Here is a 19,218-nt window from a genome sequence, read left to right as displayed (position 1 = left end):
GTGCTCATCCCAACTGGTGCCCTCCTCAATACCCATCACCCACGCTCCCCTCCCTCCCACCCCCCCCCCCATCAACCCTCAGATTGTTCTCAGTTTTTAAGAGTCTTTTATGGTTTGGCTCCCTCCTTCTCTAACTTTTTTCTTCCTTCCCTTCCCCCATGGTCTTCTATTTAGTTTCTCAGGATCCACTTAAGAGTGAAAACATATGGTATCTATCTTTATCTGTATGACTTATTTCACTTGGCAGAACACTCTCCAGTTGCATCCACGTTGCTACAAAAGGCCAGATTTCATTCTTTCTCACTGCCACGTAGTATTCCATTGTGTATATAGTTGAATTTCTTTAAATAATAACAAGTTTGAGTTTAAACATCTCATCTATACTTGTTAGCCTTTCGAGTTGCCTTTTTCTATAAATTGCCTGCACATACAGCCTATCTTTCTATCAGAGTTCCTGTGATAAGTAAGTGTTACCTAGCATTATTTGAGTTTCTGAAGTCTTTAAGTCTCTACCTGCCTGTGGGACACAAAGGTATTCTTCTATGTGTACCTTTATTAGCTTTCTAGATTTTTTATATTTAGTCATTTTGTATGTGGTATTAAATAAGGATATATTTATAAGGATATAGTTTTTTATAAACTAAAGTTTATAAGGATATAGTTTTTTAAGTTTATTTATTTATGTTGACAGAGAGACTGCATACAAGCAAGCAAGGGAGGGGCAGAGAGAGAGGGAGAGAGGGAATCTTGAGCAGGCTCCACACTATCAGCGCAGAGCCCAACATGGGGCTTAAACTCACGAACCATGAGACCACAACCTGAGCCAAAACCAAAAGTCAGACGTTTAACCGATTGAGACACGCAGGTGCCCCAGTAAGGATACAGTTTTATTTTTCTTCATATGGTAAGCCAGTTTCCTCAACATCATTTACTAAGTAATCCATCTATTCTCCATTGATTTGTGTTGCTTTACTGTATATTAGGTTTCCATATGTACGTGTATCCGTCTCTGAACTCCGAACTCCATATTCTAGTCCATGGTCTGCTCTATAGCCAACACTACATTGCGTTTTAATATCGATCACTCAGTATCTTAATATTAATATCTCAATATTAATATCACTTTTCTTTTTCGAAGTTGACTCAGCTCTTGTGACCTTCATTGTCCCATAGGCCTCTCAAAATAAGTCTATCAAGTTCCACAAATTTCGTCTTGAATTTAGATTGGAATTGCAATAAGTTTATAAATTTGGAGAGAACTGACATCTTTAGAATACTAAGTCATCCCTTCTAAAAGTATACAATGTGTCTTCATTCAAATCATATCTGTGCTCTTTAATAGGATTTTAAGTATTTCTCTATAACATTATGTTCTTGGCTAATTTCTAAACAATTTACAATTTCTTATTGCTCGGTGACTTTCATTGAACTTTAAAAGTTATTTTCTAGTTCCTTATTGCTGATATGGAAAAATGCTATGGATTTTTGCATATTGATCTCATACCCAGCAATCCCGCTGAGCTCTTTTATTAATTCTAATTATCTATTATTTCTGTTGATATTTTTAGGTAAATGTTTTATATCATCTACAAATAATAATGGTTTTATCTATATATTTCTAATCCTTATACCTCTTATTTATTTACTTTTCTATCCCTTGTCCCATTAGCTGGGACCTCAAGAACTATGTCAAACTGAACGGTGAGATTAGGTAACCTTTACTTGTTCCCATTCTTAAAGGGAATGCTTACTTGTAGCTTCATGTTGCATACTTTTTGCTAAGTCTTCATTTTTAAGCTTCTTTTTGATGGGAAAACAGGAGCTTTTCTAAAATAAAATAAATATAGGGGCGCCTGGGTGGCTCAGTCAGTTAAGCGTCCAACTTCAGCTCAGGTCACGATCTCACGCAGTTCGTGAGTTCCAGCCCAGCGTCGGGCTCTGTGCTGACAGCTCAGAGACTGGAGCCTGCTTCATAATCTGTGTCTCCCTCTCTCTCTGCCCCTCTCCCACTTGCACTCTGTCTCTATCTCTCAAACATGAATAAACATTAAAAAAAATGTTTATTGAAATAAAATAAATATATAATTAGCTAATCTTAAATAAACCAAGGTAATATTCGCTTAGGTTTGAAGTTTAAAACATTTAAGTTAAAGAATTTTCTTCTATTTGAAGCTAAGAGTTTTTGTCACAAACTTTGTGGTTAAACTTTGTCAGATGGCTTTTTTCTGCATCAACTGAGTTAATTATATGATTTTTATCCTTATCTTAATAACGAGATAAAGTACACTGATAGAGTTTTCTTTATAGTCCTAGGAGAAACCTCACCTGAATGTGATTTTTTTTTTTTTTTTTTAATGCACTGTTGGGTCTGATTAGGTAAAATTTTGTTTAACCTGTTTACACATCTACAATCATAAGTGAAATTGACCTATACATTTTCTCATGTACATGGTTCCTTATTGAGTTTTGAAATCCATGTTTCACTAGATTCATTTAAAAAATCTAGACAGGGGGCGCCTGGGTGGCGCAGTCGGTTAAGCGTCCGACTTCAGCCAGGTCACGATCTCGCGGTCCGTGAGTTCGAGCCCCGTGTCAGGCTCTGGACTGATGGCTCAGAGCCTGGAGCCTGTTTCCGATTCTGTGTCTCCCTCTCTCTCTGCCCCTTCCCCGTTCATGCTCTGTCTCTCTCTGTCCCAAAAATAAATAAACGTTCAAAAAAAGAAAATTTTAAAAAAATAAAAAATAAATAAATAAATAAATAAATAAATAAATAAATAAATAAAAATCTAGACAGTTTTCATTCTTTTTCATACTTTTTTTGGAGTAACTTACAACAGAACTGATCACTAAAACCTTTGGGGCATTTTTTGTTGTTGTTTTGGTTGTTTCTCTTTGTTTTAGGGATGTGAGATGTTGGACTAGTATCCCTGCATTGTCTGTCTAAAGTTCCAGTTTCTTCTTACACCAGTTGTGGCACTTTATAAAGTTCTAGGAGTTTATTCATTTCATCTGAGTCTTAAATTTTAGTAGCATGAAATTCTTCAAAAGACTTTATTTTTAATCTCTACTATATCTGCAGCTATTTTCACTTTTTCAGCTTATTTTTGGCAACTTCGGTCTTTATTTTTTAATCAGTCTTATTAACATTAATCAATATTAATATTTTCAAAGAGCCAGCTTTTAGATTTAAGATCCATATTCATGTTTACTTGTCCCTATAAATTTCTTAAACTGATCAATATAGTACCTTCCCTGCAGCAATCCAGGTACTTGAGCATGTTCTCAAACCCTCTGGACTCTTCCCCACTCCCTGTCCCTTTCACCTTCACCCAAACCAACCCTGTGTGGATTTGGGCTGTGGGTTGTTAAAAATAGGCATTTTTCCCTCCTGTTTTATGATAGTCTTTTATTTAAGGCAAAAATAAGACATCTTACTCAAGTATTTAACCACCCCTACTTTTCATATCTGTAGCATTTGTCACTCTTCTGAACTGTGTGCTTCCTCTAGATTTTCCAGAAAGGATTTTGTAAGGCAGACCTCATGAAATTTCACATGCCTGGAGCATTTTTTTTTAATCATACCCTCACATTTGAATTGCAATGTGATCAGAGATACAAAATGTTAGGTTCCAATATTTATTTTCCTTCATATTTTAAAATATTCCATTGTCTTTTCATATGCAGTGTTGCCACTGAGAAGTCTGATGTCAGTCTGATCCTTGTTCCCTCTGGAGGCGGTCTGCTCTTTCTAGAAGCTTTTAGAATGTTTCTCTTTCTTTTTTACAGTCTTCCACTTCACCATATGTCTTGGGGTTTGTTTTTCTTTTTATCTTTAGTCCAACACTCCTAGAGCCCTTTAAATCTGAGGTGTTTTATCTTTAATTCTGAGACATTTATCTTCATTATTTCTTTAGACATTTCTTTCGGTTTTTATTTCCCCTTTTTAGGACTTCTATTAGTTAGATGTTGGAATGTATATTCTCTCCTCCAAATCTCTTAGCTTTGTCTTTATGTTTTCTTGCCTTTTATCTTGCTTTCAAATCTTTTCAGAAAGTTCCTCCATCTGATCATTCAATTCATTTATTTGTGTTTAGCTGGATCTAAATTCTCCATTCATCCCATCCATTATGTTCTTACTTTCAACTATTATATTATTCATGCCTAATATTTCTACTTAATTATGCATGACTTTGGTTATTTTTTTATATTGTTAATTTCCTTTCTTACCTCCTTAAATAAAGCTGTCATGCTTAATTTAAACTTGGACCTACTATTCTAATAGTTCTGCATCAGGGGATGGATGTCACACAGCCTGTGGTCTTTCTTTCTCAGTAATCTTACTCTCCAGTGATGGACATTCTGGCTTATGGGCTCATGTCTCTTTGGGGTTATCAGCTGCTGTGTCTGTTATGTGTGTAATAGAAAAGAACCAAGTACACACGAAGAGGTAGATAATGAATAGTCCACGAAAGTATGGGGGAGAAACAAAAATAGAACTTCAAAACTTTTTTCTGACCTACTCTTTTTCTCTTTTTTTTGTACTGTTTGTGTCTGGTTTTTGTATCCAGGTGATGCTGGCCTTATTGAATGCGTTGTCAATGTTCCCTCTTTTTCCATTTTCTATAAGAGAATGTATAAAATTGGTGATGTTCCTTTTTTAAATGTTTGATAGAATTAATAATGAAGCCATCTGGGCCTGGAGATTCTTTTTCTAAAGGTTGTAATCACAGATCCAATTTCTTTAATAGTTACAATCTTATTCAGGTTACCCATTTCATCTTGGGTGACTTTTGGTAGATGGTGATTTTCAAGGAAATGGTCCATTTCATCCAAGTTTTTAAATTTATTTACATAGAATTGTTTATGGTATTCAGCAGGATGGGGATGTTCAATCACTCTTTAGGGAGGGCAGTGAATTTTATCAAACATCAATACCATCTGCCTCGGTTATAAGATGGCATTGTGAATGTTATAGAAGGACCTTATATGTCATTATACACAGGATTTTATCTGGCCAATTTTTAATTATATTGTTCCAAATGTTTTCAGAAAATCTAACTGTAATTTCCCTTTTCATAATCATAGGAGTGGATATAGTGCTTTATATCCTTTATACCTTTAGCAAATATTGACTCAGCATCTACCATGGGTCAAACACTGTTCTAAGTTCTGAGGATAAAGTAATGAACAAGATGAACCAGATGCCCACCCTCCTGAAACTTATATTCAAGGGGATGAGGCAGTTGGGAATAGACGAAGGAAGGAAAACAGGTAATTTCAAGTAGAGATAATATTATTTAAAAAAATAACCAGTAATGGAATAGGCAGAGATATAAAGAGCTGACCTCTAGGACAGTTCTTATGGCCGGAAGTGTTTTCTGATTGTCACTTCCTTCCCCTATCATAGACTCTGGCCTCAACTAAGATGGTCGGAAGAGGCCTCCCTTTGAACAGAGACATTTGAGCCAGGGCTTAAATGATGAGAGCAAATTACACAAAGAAGAGCATTCCAGACCTAGTAAGAGTAATTACTATACCCCAAAGGAGGAATAAGTTTGGTATGTTCAGCAGATTAGAAGAAAGCCAGCAAGAGAGGGTGTGAAATCCAAGGCAGAGCCAGAGCATACAGGGCTTTGTAGGCCAAGGTAAGGATTTTGGATTTTCTTCTAAATGCAAGAAGCTATTGCAATTGGAGCCATTGCACTAAAGAAGCCGTTGGAGGTTATTTGGCAAGAGAGAGATAGGATGAGATAGGATCACATTTACATTATTTTTAAAAAAGCACTCATTAAAAATGGAGAGTAGATATAAGTAGGGTCAGAACGGCAGGAAAAGACCAGACAGGAGGCATTACCATGATCCAGCCCTCTCCTTTCGAGGTCCAATCAAGAGCCACAGAAAGGGGCCAGGCTGACAGCTGCTAGTCTGTGATCAACTCATCTGCCATGGAACTGGGTTTCCTGATATAAGTGAATCCACAGAATAAGGCAAATTATGTCAGAATATTGCTCTGTGAGAGTACTTTCAGCTTATCTTTGAAAAGAAGATTTGGAAGCCTAGTGGGTTTGCCCATGGTGGGTAGAGGCAGACGGTCTGCAGAGCTTGAGGACCTTCCTCAGCAACTCTGCTTCAGGTGAAGGTATCCAAGTTATCTATTGTTCAGTTGATTTTCCATTCCTATTATACCCTTAAAGACTTTTGTCCCTTCTCCTCCCAGATTCCCTCTTGAATTGGGTCTTAACTACAGTCTCACCCCAATCTAATTCATTCTTCACCCCACAGTAAGAACGATCTTTCTAAAAACTTGAGCTTAAAGTCCATCAATGGTCTCTTCATTCTATCACCTGACCAAGATAGTTCAGCTCCTTAAATGCCATGATCCAGTCCCTGTTTACCTCCCTGAAGCTCTCACTCATCCACTCAGACCAGCTCCTGGCTAACTCTGCAGTTTCCCAAATAAGCCACACTTTTTGTACAGACCTGGGACACCCTTCTCCCACCAATCTGTAGCTAATTTCTGCATCAGTTCCTAAAATAAGAAGTACTTTCTCAGTAGCACTTGCTAATCCTGCCACATCCCAGGCTCTACCGCTCCCCTTATCTTCATCAGCCCCAAGCTTCATTGAATGCCCACCTCCACGTTTGATAACTCTCTATATTTACCTCTTCCCCAGAGCACTTAGAGCTTGGGGTTATATTTGTTGGTTTCTCCCACCACAGTGTGAGAAACCTGAAATATGGGACTGCGTCCTTTTATTCTTCATATTCCCATCTTTTAGCACAATATTTAGAACTCAACAGATGCCCCCTATATGTTTGTTGGATGAATATATAAACGAATAAACAAGTAATAGATTAGAAGATGCTATTAAGGAGGCTAAGGTGGTAGGTTTTCACAGCCCATGTGTGCTGAACAGGTAACTTTGCCCTGTCCATGACCTCAGACTACCCTCCACAAACCTGCCAACCAGAAACCCACTTCTGGGAAGAACAGTCTAAGTGCTGGTGGCCAGAGGCAGCCACCTGTGCTTCTGTGGAGCAGCACACTTTGCTGTGTAGTTACACAGACACCTGCTGAGGCTGTCCTCAGAAGGAACCACTGGCATCATGGCTTTGGTCCGGATGCTAAGGTCATATGAGTAGGCAGATGCTCTCCAAAGCCATCTACTCTGACTCTTTTAAAGATGGCATCCAAGAGTGGAAAACAAGTAAGGGACAGGGCAGGGAGAGAAAAAGTCTCTTCCTTCACTCCCAGCCAGCTGGGGGTTGTCTGATTGTGCTGTATGTCACGTAGCTCACTTCACCCCACTCAGCACTCAGCCTTCGGACGCCCAACACAAACCAATTTCTTAGCAATTCTTCCGGTGAGTGCCCCAGTCCTGTTGATCTCACAATTACACCTACAAACACTTAACCAAGAGACATCCCAGTGTACCGATCACTTGGCATTGCTTTCCTCTTAACTTGGTAATCACTGCAGCTTGTGCTTTGAAAGAAAGAAAGAAAAAAAAAGGCTCTTTGTGAAGCCAGGCCTCAGTTATTGTGCCTCAGGGAACAAAAGTTTTTGGTCCTAAAATTTCTGCCTTGGAAAGATCACTGGAACGATCTATGTTAGGGTCAAAGGTGAGTTTCTGATGATATTAAATGGCATGACATCTAGAGATGCCTGAAATCTGTCCTGACAATCTCCTAAGAATGTATAAAACCACAGTATACATGCAAGGAACACAGCAGAGCAGAAATCAGTGCATTCCTCTTTTTCAATTTTTTTAAATGTTTATTTATTTTTGTGAGAATGACAGACAGAGTGAAAGTGGGGGAGGAGCAGGGAGAGGAGGGAAACTGAATCCGAAGCAGGCTCCAGGCTCCGAGCTGTCAGCACAGAACCTGATGTGGGGCTGGAACCCACAAAACATGAGATCATGACCTGAGCCGAAGTCGGATGCTCAACCGACTGAGCCACCCAGGTGCCCCTCAGTGCATTCTTTAAAATCAGCTAAGCCAAGGTCTAACAACCCCCGACACAGAGCTTAATAGAAAAAAAAAAAAAAAACTGGAACACAAGGCTTAAACTCAAGGATAAATAGCATCTCTTATTCCCTCTCTTTACCAGGCCACCCAGCCTAAATCTTGGGACTGGCCTGCTCAAGACATACCTACTGGGAAAGATGGGGAAGGAAAGAGGGAGGGAGGGAGGAAGAGACTGAAACACTCGGTCTAGTCGCTAGAGCATAGGATCTAGGCAGAGAAAGCAGACTGCCAGGCCCCTAGGGGACACAGTGTAGCTTACCAACTCCATCTCTTGGCCTCTCTAAGAGGAAAATGTACCCGAGAAAGAGTGGAGTTCAAATCCAGCTGTTCCTCAGACTCATCTGAGGAGATCTGGTAAGACACTGATCCCCTGCCACCCCCTAATATTCTGATTCAGTTCATCTGCTGCAGAACCCAGGAATCTAGATTTCAGTGAAGTGCCCACTTGGGAACAATTAGTGAGCCTCTGCCTCCTCTCATCTGGTGAAAAGGAATAATGATTTGATCAAGGACTAGTGATATGAGGCAAAACTCTGGCAATATTGACAGCCAGAGAAGGTGGAGAGGAGTGGTTTCGTGGTAGAGTTGTCTTCTCCAAACCCCAAGAAAACCCTAGTCGCTGCACAATGCTTGTTGATTGTCTTTCATTAATGCCACAGACTATGATGAATCTAGAAACAACCAGGTGGCCTTGCAATTTGTCAACAGTAAGACAAGGGAACCCGGCAACTATGCATTAGCCCCAAACACATTTGGTGAGCACCTCCACCATCCAGCCCAGGGTGGGGGCCCAGGAGGAAGAAAATACAGCCCTTCTTCTCCCAGGGGACAATCTGTGAGTTTCATCTCTTCTAAACTTTTGAGACTGCTTAAATCCACGTTTTCTCAAGTTGATTTTATTCCCATTTTCTGACTTAAAAAACATGAAACCCTTTTTTATATGACAGTCTTTCAGATGTTTCAAAACTTCTCCAGGGAAAATTCATCTCAGTTCACTATATTTATTTTTGGTAGATCTACCTTTAAAGCAACTAATGTGTTTGAGCCTTTTTAAAGTATCACTAACTTTAGTATTAACAAATATTAAATAATCAACATCATCAAGGTGAAGAAACCTGTATAACATCATTTATTTACCTATCCTGAAGTTTGGTTGTATTTTAGATGCGTATTTGTATGAGGGTTGGGGGAAGATGTTCTGTTGGGGACACATTGGATATTGGCAAAAAAAATGGGAGCTCTGGCCTCTTTAAGGAACTAAGTTGATCATGGAAAAAGAACTATTTTTTTATTTTTATTTATTTTATTTTATTTTATTAAAAAATGTTTAATGTTTATTATTTTTGAGAGAGACAGAGCATGAGTGGGGGTGGGGCAGAGAGCAAGGGAGACACAGAAACAGAAGCATACTTCAGGCTCTGAGCTGTTAGCACAGGGCGCGATGTGGGGCTCAAACCCACAAACCCACAAACTGTGAGATCATGACCTGAGCAGAAGTCGGATGCTTAACCGACTGAGCCAGCCAGGGGCCCCAGGGAAAAAGGACTATTTAACACATGAGGTAGGAGCGAGCTGATGGCCAAGAACGTTCTGTGCTGATCTTCTCAAGCAAGAAAGTCAGGCAATGAGGGAAGAGTGGAGAAGGGAAGGAAGACAGGCTGGTTGCTGCAGAGACCAGGTGGAGAAAGGCCCAGAAGCCAAGACATAATCACAGTGCTCCCGAAGCAACAGGGAGAGGGGAAGTGCTCGCTTACACCTGTCCCCTGAAACATAATTGTAACCTCTAGAAATATGTGGAGTCAAGAACTCCAATCAGGCTCTAAGACATGCTGGAGACGAAAGTTAAGAGCTTTTCCTCAGCTATTTAAGAAAATCAGTTTGGGGGATAAATATGTTTAATTTGAACATAGAACTTCCTGAGGTAACTTTAACCTTTGGGGCTTTATATGTTTATAAGATAAATACAGACATCAATTAATCCTTTGCTGTATGGATAGATGTAGATCGTGTGAACTGTATGCCTATGTGACATTCCATTTAGTCAACTGTAGGGAGTACTCGACTTGGGGTCTCAACACTTGAGTTCACGCGACCAGTGGAAGTTGTGTGATCTTCCTGAGTACAGTTTCTTTGTCTGAAAAATAACAATCCAGTTGATCTATAACAATCAGCCTTTCTCTCCAAGTTTCTTGCAAGAATCAAATAGAAATAAAACGCACTTTGTCATGTATAAGTTTTATAGAAATGTATTGTTACTCCCTGGTACAAATGTGTCTGAAGGAGGAGGTCCCCTTGTTCTAAACTACCTTAAATGGCAGTGCCCCTTGACCGTGGTATGACAGCAAGCTGGACAGTTCCTGTGCTAGGAGTTAGCACATCCCCTGAATCCCAGTGACCTCTTCCTAACACAGGATGCTTCACAGATGATCTGTGACAGGAGCCTTAGATGACCAGAGTGTTCAGTGAGGATATTACATCACCTTCCCTGTGTGGCATTATGCTGTCCACTTGCTCTGACCCCTCAGCTGACTCCAAGTGGCCCTCTGTCACACCTGTAGTGCACCGAGCCCGCCACTAGGGGACACGGTAGTGAGTGATACGTGAGGTCCCTACCCAGGCTCCTCATAACTGCTACAATTCAAGGATGCAAAACCACATCAACTGCACTCCATGGACCCTGAACATCATTGTATTTACAGAGCACCAGAACCACTTTTCCTTACGCGGCACGCTCTTCCTTGTGCTTGCCCGATCCACTCCTTCAGTCCAGAAATCTCCGGTGGGATCTCTGCTTCTTGGCTTGTCTGCTAAGTATTAAAATTTGCCCTGAAGCTAAGCTCTTCAAGATACATGATTTAAGCTTCTCTTTCAGCTAATTAGATATTGTCCTACAAATTGGGCTGTTCTCTCTGAAAGATGAGCAGTGATTTGTCTCCCCTGCCCTTTCCTCAAACTTAACACTGAACTGTAAAACATGGCCATTTGATTGTTTAGTCCAATCAGGAGATTATTTTGCTTGAGGAGTAGAGATCCATCTTGTTAACGCAGAGCTTGTTCGGGCATTTCTTCATGCTGGTGTGAGGATGGCAGAAGGTTTTGCTTACTGCCTCTCATCCTTTTGAAGGGTGGGCTCTACAGTGATTTCTTGTGGCCCGTGCATCTGTAATCAGCACCTGAGTAACCCCACTAGCTACATTAACACACATTCACTCTTAAGGGGGGGGGGGAGATATTTTTATTATCCCCATTTCACTGACAAGAAAACTGATACCCAGGGAAGTCAGGCCATCTGCCTAAAGCCAAACAAATAGGTAAGTGAAAGAGCGAGACCGTGAATCCAGATCTTTGGCCCTCAGATCCCATAAAACTGTATGTTGTTTAATAAATCCGACATCAGTTAAAGAGGGGGGATGCAGGATGATGCAGGGTTCCCACACACTGTTTGAGATTCAGCGAGGATTTCTTACAGCTCTTGACAAAGTGCCACGAGGCCCTCCACAACCTTCTCCAACCCAAGGGTCCATTATGCATAGTAGGAGAAAGGACCCTTTCTGGAAATTGCCTCTTTTCCTATGCAGGGGGCCGGGTGTTTCCTCATCCTCAAGACTGTGCCCAGCATTTGATGAATGGAGACACTCTGAGTGGGGTTTACACCATCTTCCTCAATGGAGAGCTAAGCCGGAAGTTACAGGTGTACTGCGATATGACCACCGATGGGGGTGGCTGGATTGTAAGTACATGTGGCTGTTCTCCACGTACACAAACATCCTTGGTGTCTCATCCATCTGGATCAGCGCCTACGGATCCAAATTTCACCATCCTCTGGCCATTCTTCATCCACCCCTCACCTGTCCATCTTGGGGCTCTTTGTTGCCTCTGGGCCCTTGCTCAGTAGCCCAGGCATAGGTTTGGCCAAGCACTGGAAGGAAGAAGATATTGAGGCCGCAGACTGCAGTGACCTGACCCAGTGTAGGAGCCCCAGGAATATGGTTCCAGAGTGCCGGGGAAAGGGAGTAGTGGTCAGATAAGTCCAAGGGTCTCGCCTGCTGTAGGCTGTAGGAAAAGAAGGGGTGGTTCCTCTGTAGGAGAAGGGCCCTCTGCAGGAGCAGGGGAGCCTCAATGGGGAGGTCTATGGGAAGAGTAAATGGAGGGGCAGATGAGGGGCGGAGCCTGGATAGCCGGCTCTAGTTACAAAGGCCTCCCCTGCCCCACCCTTCCCTGGCCTCCCTGGTTCTTCCCCAGAGCTGTCACAGCCTTCAAGAAGCACCAGTGTTCAGGAAAAGCCAGACACCCTCCTTCCGAGTCTACTAGGGTAACACCAAGAGAAGACAAAGGACAGTCTCACAGATGTCCCCACCTATCAGTGCAGCTCACCATAAGACGGATGGGAGAGTTCCCACAACCTGGCCCCAAAGCAGCCCAGCATTAGCTCAATCCCTGCGTGCTCACAGGGCCCCCTCCCCAAACCAGCCCCCCCCCCGCCCCCCCTCTCCCCACCTTCGGCTGCTAACACACAGCACTGGATTTTTCTTGGTGCAGAATGGATAGTTTTTTAATGGAGTTAAATGGTGGCTGTGCTCATAAGCTACTCTAGGGAGACATTTTCTTTTATGTTTCTGACATATTTGTGCCTCCTTCTTAAAGCATAATTGGAAATTGAAGCCGAGGCTGATGCATTGGAGGTTAAATGAAATTAGCACTTAAACAGCTCGGAAAGCGAACGATATGTTGTTGCTTTGCCTGCAATGGGATGATGACAGTTACTAGCTGATTTGAAGTTGGTCCCGTTCTTTGGGTGCGAAATGCTTTCCTCTACACTCTGCCGCAAAAAGATTAATTGGAGAGCCAAGCCTGTTTCCCTTGCCTATCTGGGGGCTTGATATGTATCCTGAGTCCCTTGTGTATCGCAGGGGTGCAAATTAGTGTCAACATCACACCCTGGCCTATTCATCAGGGGCCTCTGCACTTCAGGAGAAGAGCTCCCAGTACGTCCAACAAGAGTGCTGTGCCAACACCGGGCTCTGTACTGCAGTGCTCTTCATCTGAGCGTCTTTGTCGCAGCAGATACAAAACTCGGTTATAGCAGTTTTACTCTTGAGAGTTTCTTTTCTTAGTATCACTTTTTCCCCCCTTTCTCCCTCACAGGTATTCCAGAGACGGCAGAATGGCCAAACCGATTTTTTCCGGAAATGGGCTGAGTACCGTGTTGGCTTCGGGAACCTGGAGGATGAGTTTTGGCTGGGTAATCCTCCTTTGTGCTTTCCCTCGGAGCCCTGCTCTGGCTTCTCGTCCATCTCTCTCCTTTGTGTGTCCGTCTGGGATTATCGGAAACGCTGTGGCTGTTGAGAAGCTGACAGCTCGTGAATTGCTTTCAGTACCTCTTGCTCTGTTTGGCTCCACTATTGATCTGTTTTTATCTTATTGTGGTGTTTTCCTCTTTGCTCTGTCTCTTCCCATCCTCATTAATAGTCTCTTATGCTGATGGGTCTTGACATGAGGCAACTATAGAGGAAGTAAGCCACCTGGTGGGGGAGGGGGCGGGGGACACAGCGAGCTGGCCCGTCACCTCTCAGAAGCCAGGCGCTGGTGGGCCAGCCTGCTGGTCAGGAGAGAACCGAGGCGGTTGCCCTGCCCCAGCTCCCTGGAGGAATGTGATCACCTGACTTGGTGAGGGAAGGGAAAACATGAGAGTGGCATTGGAAGTGACCTGCAATCTCCCAGGGGTCTGACACAAGCAGGAGGCGTAGATTGAGAACCGAACCGGTGTGTGAAGGTGAATCCGCACCCCATCCACGCAGCTGGCCGCGGTGCCAATCCCAGAAAGTGGCCCATCTATTGCCTCCATCTCCCGCTTGGTTAGATTTTCACAGTGATGTGTACGGGAAGGCAGGGGGACAGGCAAACAACCGGGTTCCACAGCTGTGGTCTCCTTTCTGTGTCCCCATCACCGTCTCACGGGGCCTCACTGTCTTTCTCCTGGCTGCTCGCATGACAGCCCCCCACCCGACCTCCCTGCCCTTCCATCGTCACATGGCCGGCTCCCTCACCCAAAATCGGAGCAGTGGTTAACCTCATTTGTAAACCCTTTCAATGACTCATCACCACCAGGTGAAAGCCAAACACCTTAGCTAAGGTCAAGGCCCTCTCTAATCTACCTCCAGAGACTGCTCCCCGCCACTAGGCACCCCACCCCTCTCCCCACCCCCACCCCCATCCACTCCCTCTTCTGTGGGCCCAAAGCACAGTGTCCATTTTCCTCTCTGTCTCTCTTGACTATACTGTGTAAAGTTCTTTCAGCACTAGGACCACATCATAGTCCTCTTTTAATCCCATTCATTGCCTGTTATGGTGGCTGAGAGAGTAGGTACTTAATGTATAGGTATCAATCAGTCAATTAATGATAAGAATTTATTGAGTACCTATTAGATGCCCAGATCTATGTTTGCTGATGTAGGTAATAAAACTACAAGGTAAGAACATTGAGAGACAAGTCAAGTGAATAGGAAGTATTTTTACCTTCTAGAAGTTTCCATACAGCTTGGGAGGCCAGTGCAATGCACACAAATCCGTGGGCTCGGCAGACAGGGTTCGTGTTCCCCAGACCTCAGGCACTTAACACCGCTTCCACAATTCTTGCATAATCTGTGAAGTAGCTAAACTACCACACACTTAAATTCCCTCTGTATCGCTTGCTTTATTTAGTTAAATCTACTGTTTGGGGGAAGAAACTTAATAGCATTGCCCAAAATGGCAAGCTAGTTATCATGTGCCAAAAATAAAAAGGAGACTTAAACATTAACACAACGAAAAGGAAACAATATTAATATGATTAAATGACAGTTAAATACGGGGCCCTCAAGGCTGATGCTGCTGGGTGTGGTACAAACAAAGATTAAAAAGTGTTGGGGGCTCACCACCAAGCACTAGAACCAAACAGAGACTGGGAGTCAAGGTTAGGATTAGAGTTAAGGTTCCTCCTTCACCTATTAAGGAAGAAATAGAATTTGGAAATACCTTTCTCCCTATATGTTTAAGGTTATTTAGTAGCCCTTATTCCCAAAGTATTTCTCATATGGTGAGAAAGGCCATCCCACACAGAGAAACACTATAAACCCACCAAATACCAAGGAGAAGGCCACAGATACTCAGAGAGGGGAGGGGTCAGCTGTGTGGAGGAGGTGCCGACAGATGAGTCAAAAGAAGCAGGAAGGAAGGGGACAAAAAAAGAGGTAAGGCAAGGATCCTTCTGACAGACACAAACGCAAGAGTAAAGAAACCATCCACTGAGAGGAAAGGTGCAGGTCAGGGAAAGAAGAAAATGAGGTTAGGTGGGTTGAATGAAGGCACATTATGGTACCTAAGGCTGGGAAGAAAAGTCTTGACTTAATGCCATAGGTAATAGGGAGCCAGTGAGGGCTCTTGAACAGAGGCATGGCCTGGTGAGATATAGTTTGGCAGCAATACTCAGGTTGAGGGTAACTGTGACCCATGGTTTATATCTTAAGTTGGGTTCCCTAGAAGCAGAGCCAGAGACAAGGAGTCTTGTTTAAGTGATTTACTGGGTGAGTGCTCTTAGGGGCAGGGGAACGGAGGAAGCAAGATAGAGCAGGGGAAATACGCAAAACTGTGGTTGTGGTGGGAGACAATCTTCAGTCTCGTCCTCGGGGGAGCATGAGTGCTGGAACATGAATTGCTTCGCAGAGTCGGTCCCCACTAGGACAAGGGGGCTGACATTTTGTACCCCCACATTAGGCATTAATGAAAGTCTGCTTCAAGGCAGGGGGGAGGGAGAGTGTAGCTGCCAGGAGGAAGTGACTCCTGTTTGGTCAAGTGTTATTATCCAAGAAGAAGGTAGCTGTGAGTTGTTACCAGCCAAGACATCTAGCAGCTGGGGGATAGGTCCACCATCTACTGAGGGCATCCGGGCAGGCACACCCAGGATCCACTACACCACACAAGCACGAGTCTAGGGTAGGTTGTGGGTCAGCACCCCAGCAAACAGCCCTCAGCTTATAATCAACGTAAAGCTTTAAATCTCAAAGAGGAGAGGGAAGCAGAAAGATCCAGGTGGCCCTCAGCCAATCATTTCGCCTGTGTGGATTTCAACCTCCTTTTCCACAAAGAGATAAACCTAAGCAATGTCTAAATTCCCTTCCATCCCCTCGATTCTTTCATTCTCATGATGGTGTGTGATAGATAGAGATCAGATATGACAGCCAAGCAAGAGGACCTCGGTTCAGTAGGCAGATAGAAATCAGGAGGACTCAGACATCACCAGCAGTGCAAGCTGAGTGGTTCAAAGTCTGGACAGGTGGGTCAAAACCAGAAAGTCCCAGAGCACAGCCAGCCAGGGCAAGCAGACAAGGGAATATATATGAGAAAACATTGCTGTGGAGCATGTGGGCTCACAGAGGTTTGCACCTTATGAGAATCCATCAGACCAAGGCCTGGGAAGCTTAGAGCCCAAAGAGAAGCATATGGGGGAACATAGCCACCCAGAAACCAGTGCAGAGGGGGCAATGCAAGCTGTAGCAGGTAGATTAGACAGAAAGGGACTGTGGTCAGGGGGCAGATGGCTATATCCCCTGAGCTGACCAGGGCAGCCCAGGAGGACTGGAGGCTGAGACAGGGAAGGGCAAGGTAACAGAACCACTTTTGCAGGCCACTGGACGATGGTAAGATGTCTAGCTCTCCTGGGCCCCTAGTGCCGGTCCTGAACTCCTCTGATCAGTTTCTTTACCTCTCTTCACCTTCTCTGACTCCCTACCACTCACACCAAGGATTTAAGCCCATGTAATTAATGCCTTTTATCATTTTCACCCAACAACACGGTTTGAAGTAGAAGGTGGAAGAGGACGGGGCCAGGAGTCCCGAAGCTCAAGGTTTGTCCGTAACTGGGTCAAGACAGGGTGTGAGGACCCCCGAGCTGACCCGTGGTAGAAACCCATCAGCAGACCAGGGCTTGTCTTTTTGCAGGAAAAATTTCTGAGTCTAGCAAGATCTGTTTGGTAAATGACCTGAGAAGGCCTGAGGGCTCCCCCTCCTCCTCTATAACATCCGTCTGAGGCCACAGTCCCATTCTCCCTCCCCTTTCCAAAGCCCCTGCATTCTCTGCTCTTCTCCCCAGGGCTGGATAACATACACAGGATCACATCCCAGGGCCGCTACGAGCTGCGTGTGGACATGCGTGACGGCCAGGACGCCGCCTTCGCCTACTATGACAAGTTCTCTGTGGAGGACGGCAGAAACCTGTACAAACTGCGCCTGGGAGTCTACAATGGCACCGCAGGTACCCCGGCCCCCAAGCAGACAGACCCCAAGGCGTGTGCGAATTCCCTGCTAGCCACAGTGAGGGCAGAGGGCCAGGAGTCCCAGGTGCTGGTCCCGGTTGTCCAGAGCCACTCAGGTGACCTGCAGTCAATTTCTAAGGACTTCAGTTTCCTCATCTGGAAAATCATAATAATGATGCCTGCCCTACTGCACAGAGTAGTCAGGAAAAAAAAAAAATGCTATCAATGCAGTGAAAATACTTTCAAAGTTTAAAAGAAAAAAAGTGCCATGTGAGGGCAAAGGATTATTTTTCTTGTCCAGATTAATCAATATGGGCTCTTATCCAATGAGAGCATAATCAGCTATTGTCTGGCTAGAAATTCCCCCTGCGACGACATCTAGGAAAACCGTCTTGCAACTAATGGAGACAAAGCAGATCCCTCCATACGTTCTGAGATGACCCCCTCCTATCAGCAGTCCTGCCTTCATCGGGTGCAAACAAGAGCACTGGAATGAACCTCGCTGGCCACATTTCTTTTCATTCCTCCACAAGAACCAAGTACACGGTCACGTTTCCTATATAGATTTTTATGACATCTCTACTAAGTAGAACAACCATCTCTATGAGTTCTGTTGCATTAATAGTTTTATCAGAACATAATATCCAGTCTCCTTCTTAGGCTTTGCCAATCTGTTTCCTGGGTTCTATTATAGCACATTTCATAAGACCTGTTTTGCCAAATATTCTACTGTTCGGTACACGGAGTTATTGGTCCTTTCATTAACTCCAATCTTAGAGCTAAATGCTAGTGTATAATTTTAGCAGCATTTTTATGCCTCTTGGAATTAAGAAAATCAGCAAGGTGTTGCCCTTCCAATTACTGCCTCTGTCCAATTATTTCTCTTCTCAGCCAGGTATTGTTACTCCACAGGAAGACACGCTTTGCTATTGTTCACAGTGGTGATTATTCCCAATGGCAGTCAGTCGGATCTGCCTGAAGTGCCCCTAACAAAAATTCCAATTTGCCACACTTTGGGCATAAAATCGCCATTGAAATGGAGTGTGCTAAACAAGACATCAGACTAAACCATTTCAAAAAAAATCTGATACCATCCACTCCCTAAGAGTAGAATTGCACCTGCAGAAAAGCAGCTCTTACCCTCCCCATAGGAAGGAAAGCAACCCCTTCCGGTTGCTCCCATGTCCCACCTTCCTCCCCTTCTTCACCTGCTCCAGGCCTCTGCCTCTCTCTGCCTCCATCGGCCCAGCCACCGCTGACTTTACTGCAGCTCTGTCTTGCTACTGGGTCCCATGGGGGGCGGGACTGTTGTTCCACATTGTACTCTCACGTCTCACGGGAAAATTCTGCCGGCAAATTGGCCAATCACCAAAAATTAATTACAGTGTGAGCCCTCCCTTCAAATATTCAGTTCATTTTCCTCAAAAGATGAAAACCCTCACTTACGTAGTCTGCCCCCTTCTCTGCGCAACTCTACCCAATGGTAGAATTGCTTTGTCTAGACCAGAGGTCTCCAGAGGGGAAGAGGTCATCTTCTCTTTCTGGCTTTTACCATTGCCCAATTCCCCTGGCCTTTATCTTGACTTACTGCTCACTTTATTGGCCCTATTGGCAATACCCCATCCCATGTCTTCCAATCCAAGTTTAGCCCCTTCTCTTGTCCCCATTTCTCAAGGCTATAAAAACCCAAGTCTCTAATCAGGACTCTAGATTAGAACTGAAAACTCCAAATCAAGTTATCAATAAGAGGTTCTTGAGCAACCCCTAGATGTTCATTGTACAAGTTATGGGGACCCAAGAGAAACATAAGACATGGCTTCTGCATGAACTGAACATCTATTTCTTTAAAACAATTTTTTAATGTTTATTTATTATTGAGAGACAGAGAGAGACAGAG

At 43.6% G+C, this 19,218-nt stretch overlaps 1 protein-coding gene across 1 annotated transcript in view; it reads left to right on the top strand.

Moving 5' to 3' along the window:
- Positions 1-19,218, top strand: part of TNR (tenascin R) — a 409,307-nt gene that overhangs the window by 385,221 nt on the left and 4,868 nt on the right. Inside the window, exons 19-21 of the mRNA XM_011290913.4 lie at positions 11,610-11,761; positions 13,177-13,273; positions 17,159-17,320. Coding sequence (XP_011289215.3) covers positions 11,610-11,761; positions 13,177-13,273; positions 17,159-17,320 — 411 coding nt within the window. The remainder of the gene's footprint in view (positions 1-11,609; positions 11,762-13,176; positions 13,274-17,158; positions 17,321-19,218) is intronic.

This window comes from Felis catus, chromosome F1 (genome assembly GCF_018350175.1).
Source record: "Felis catus isolate Fca126 chromosome F1, F.catus_Fca126_mat1.0, whole genome shotgun sequence".
NCBI classification, from domain to species: Eukaryota; Metazoa; Chordata; class Mammalia; order Carnivora; family Felidae; genus Felis; species Felis catus.
Note: the sequence above shows the minus strand (reverse complement) of the source record. Positions and strands in the feature narration are given on the sequence as shown.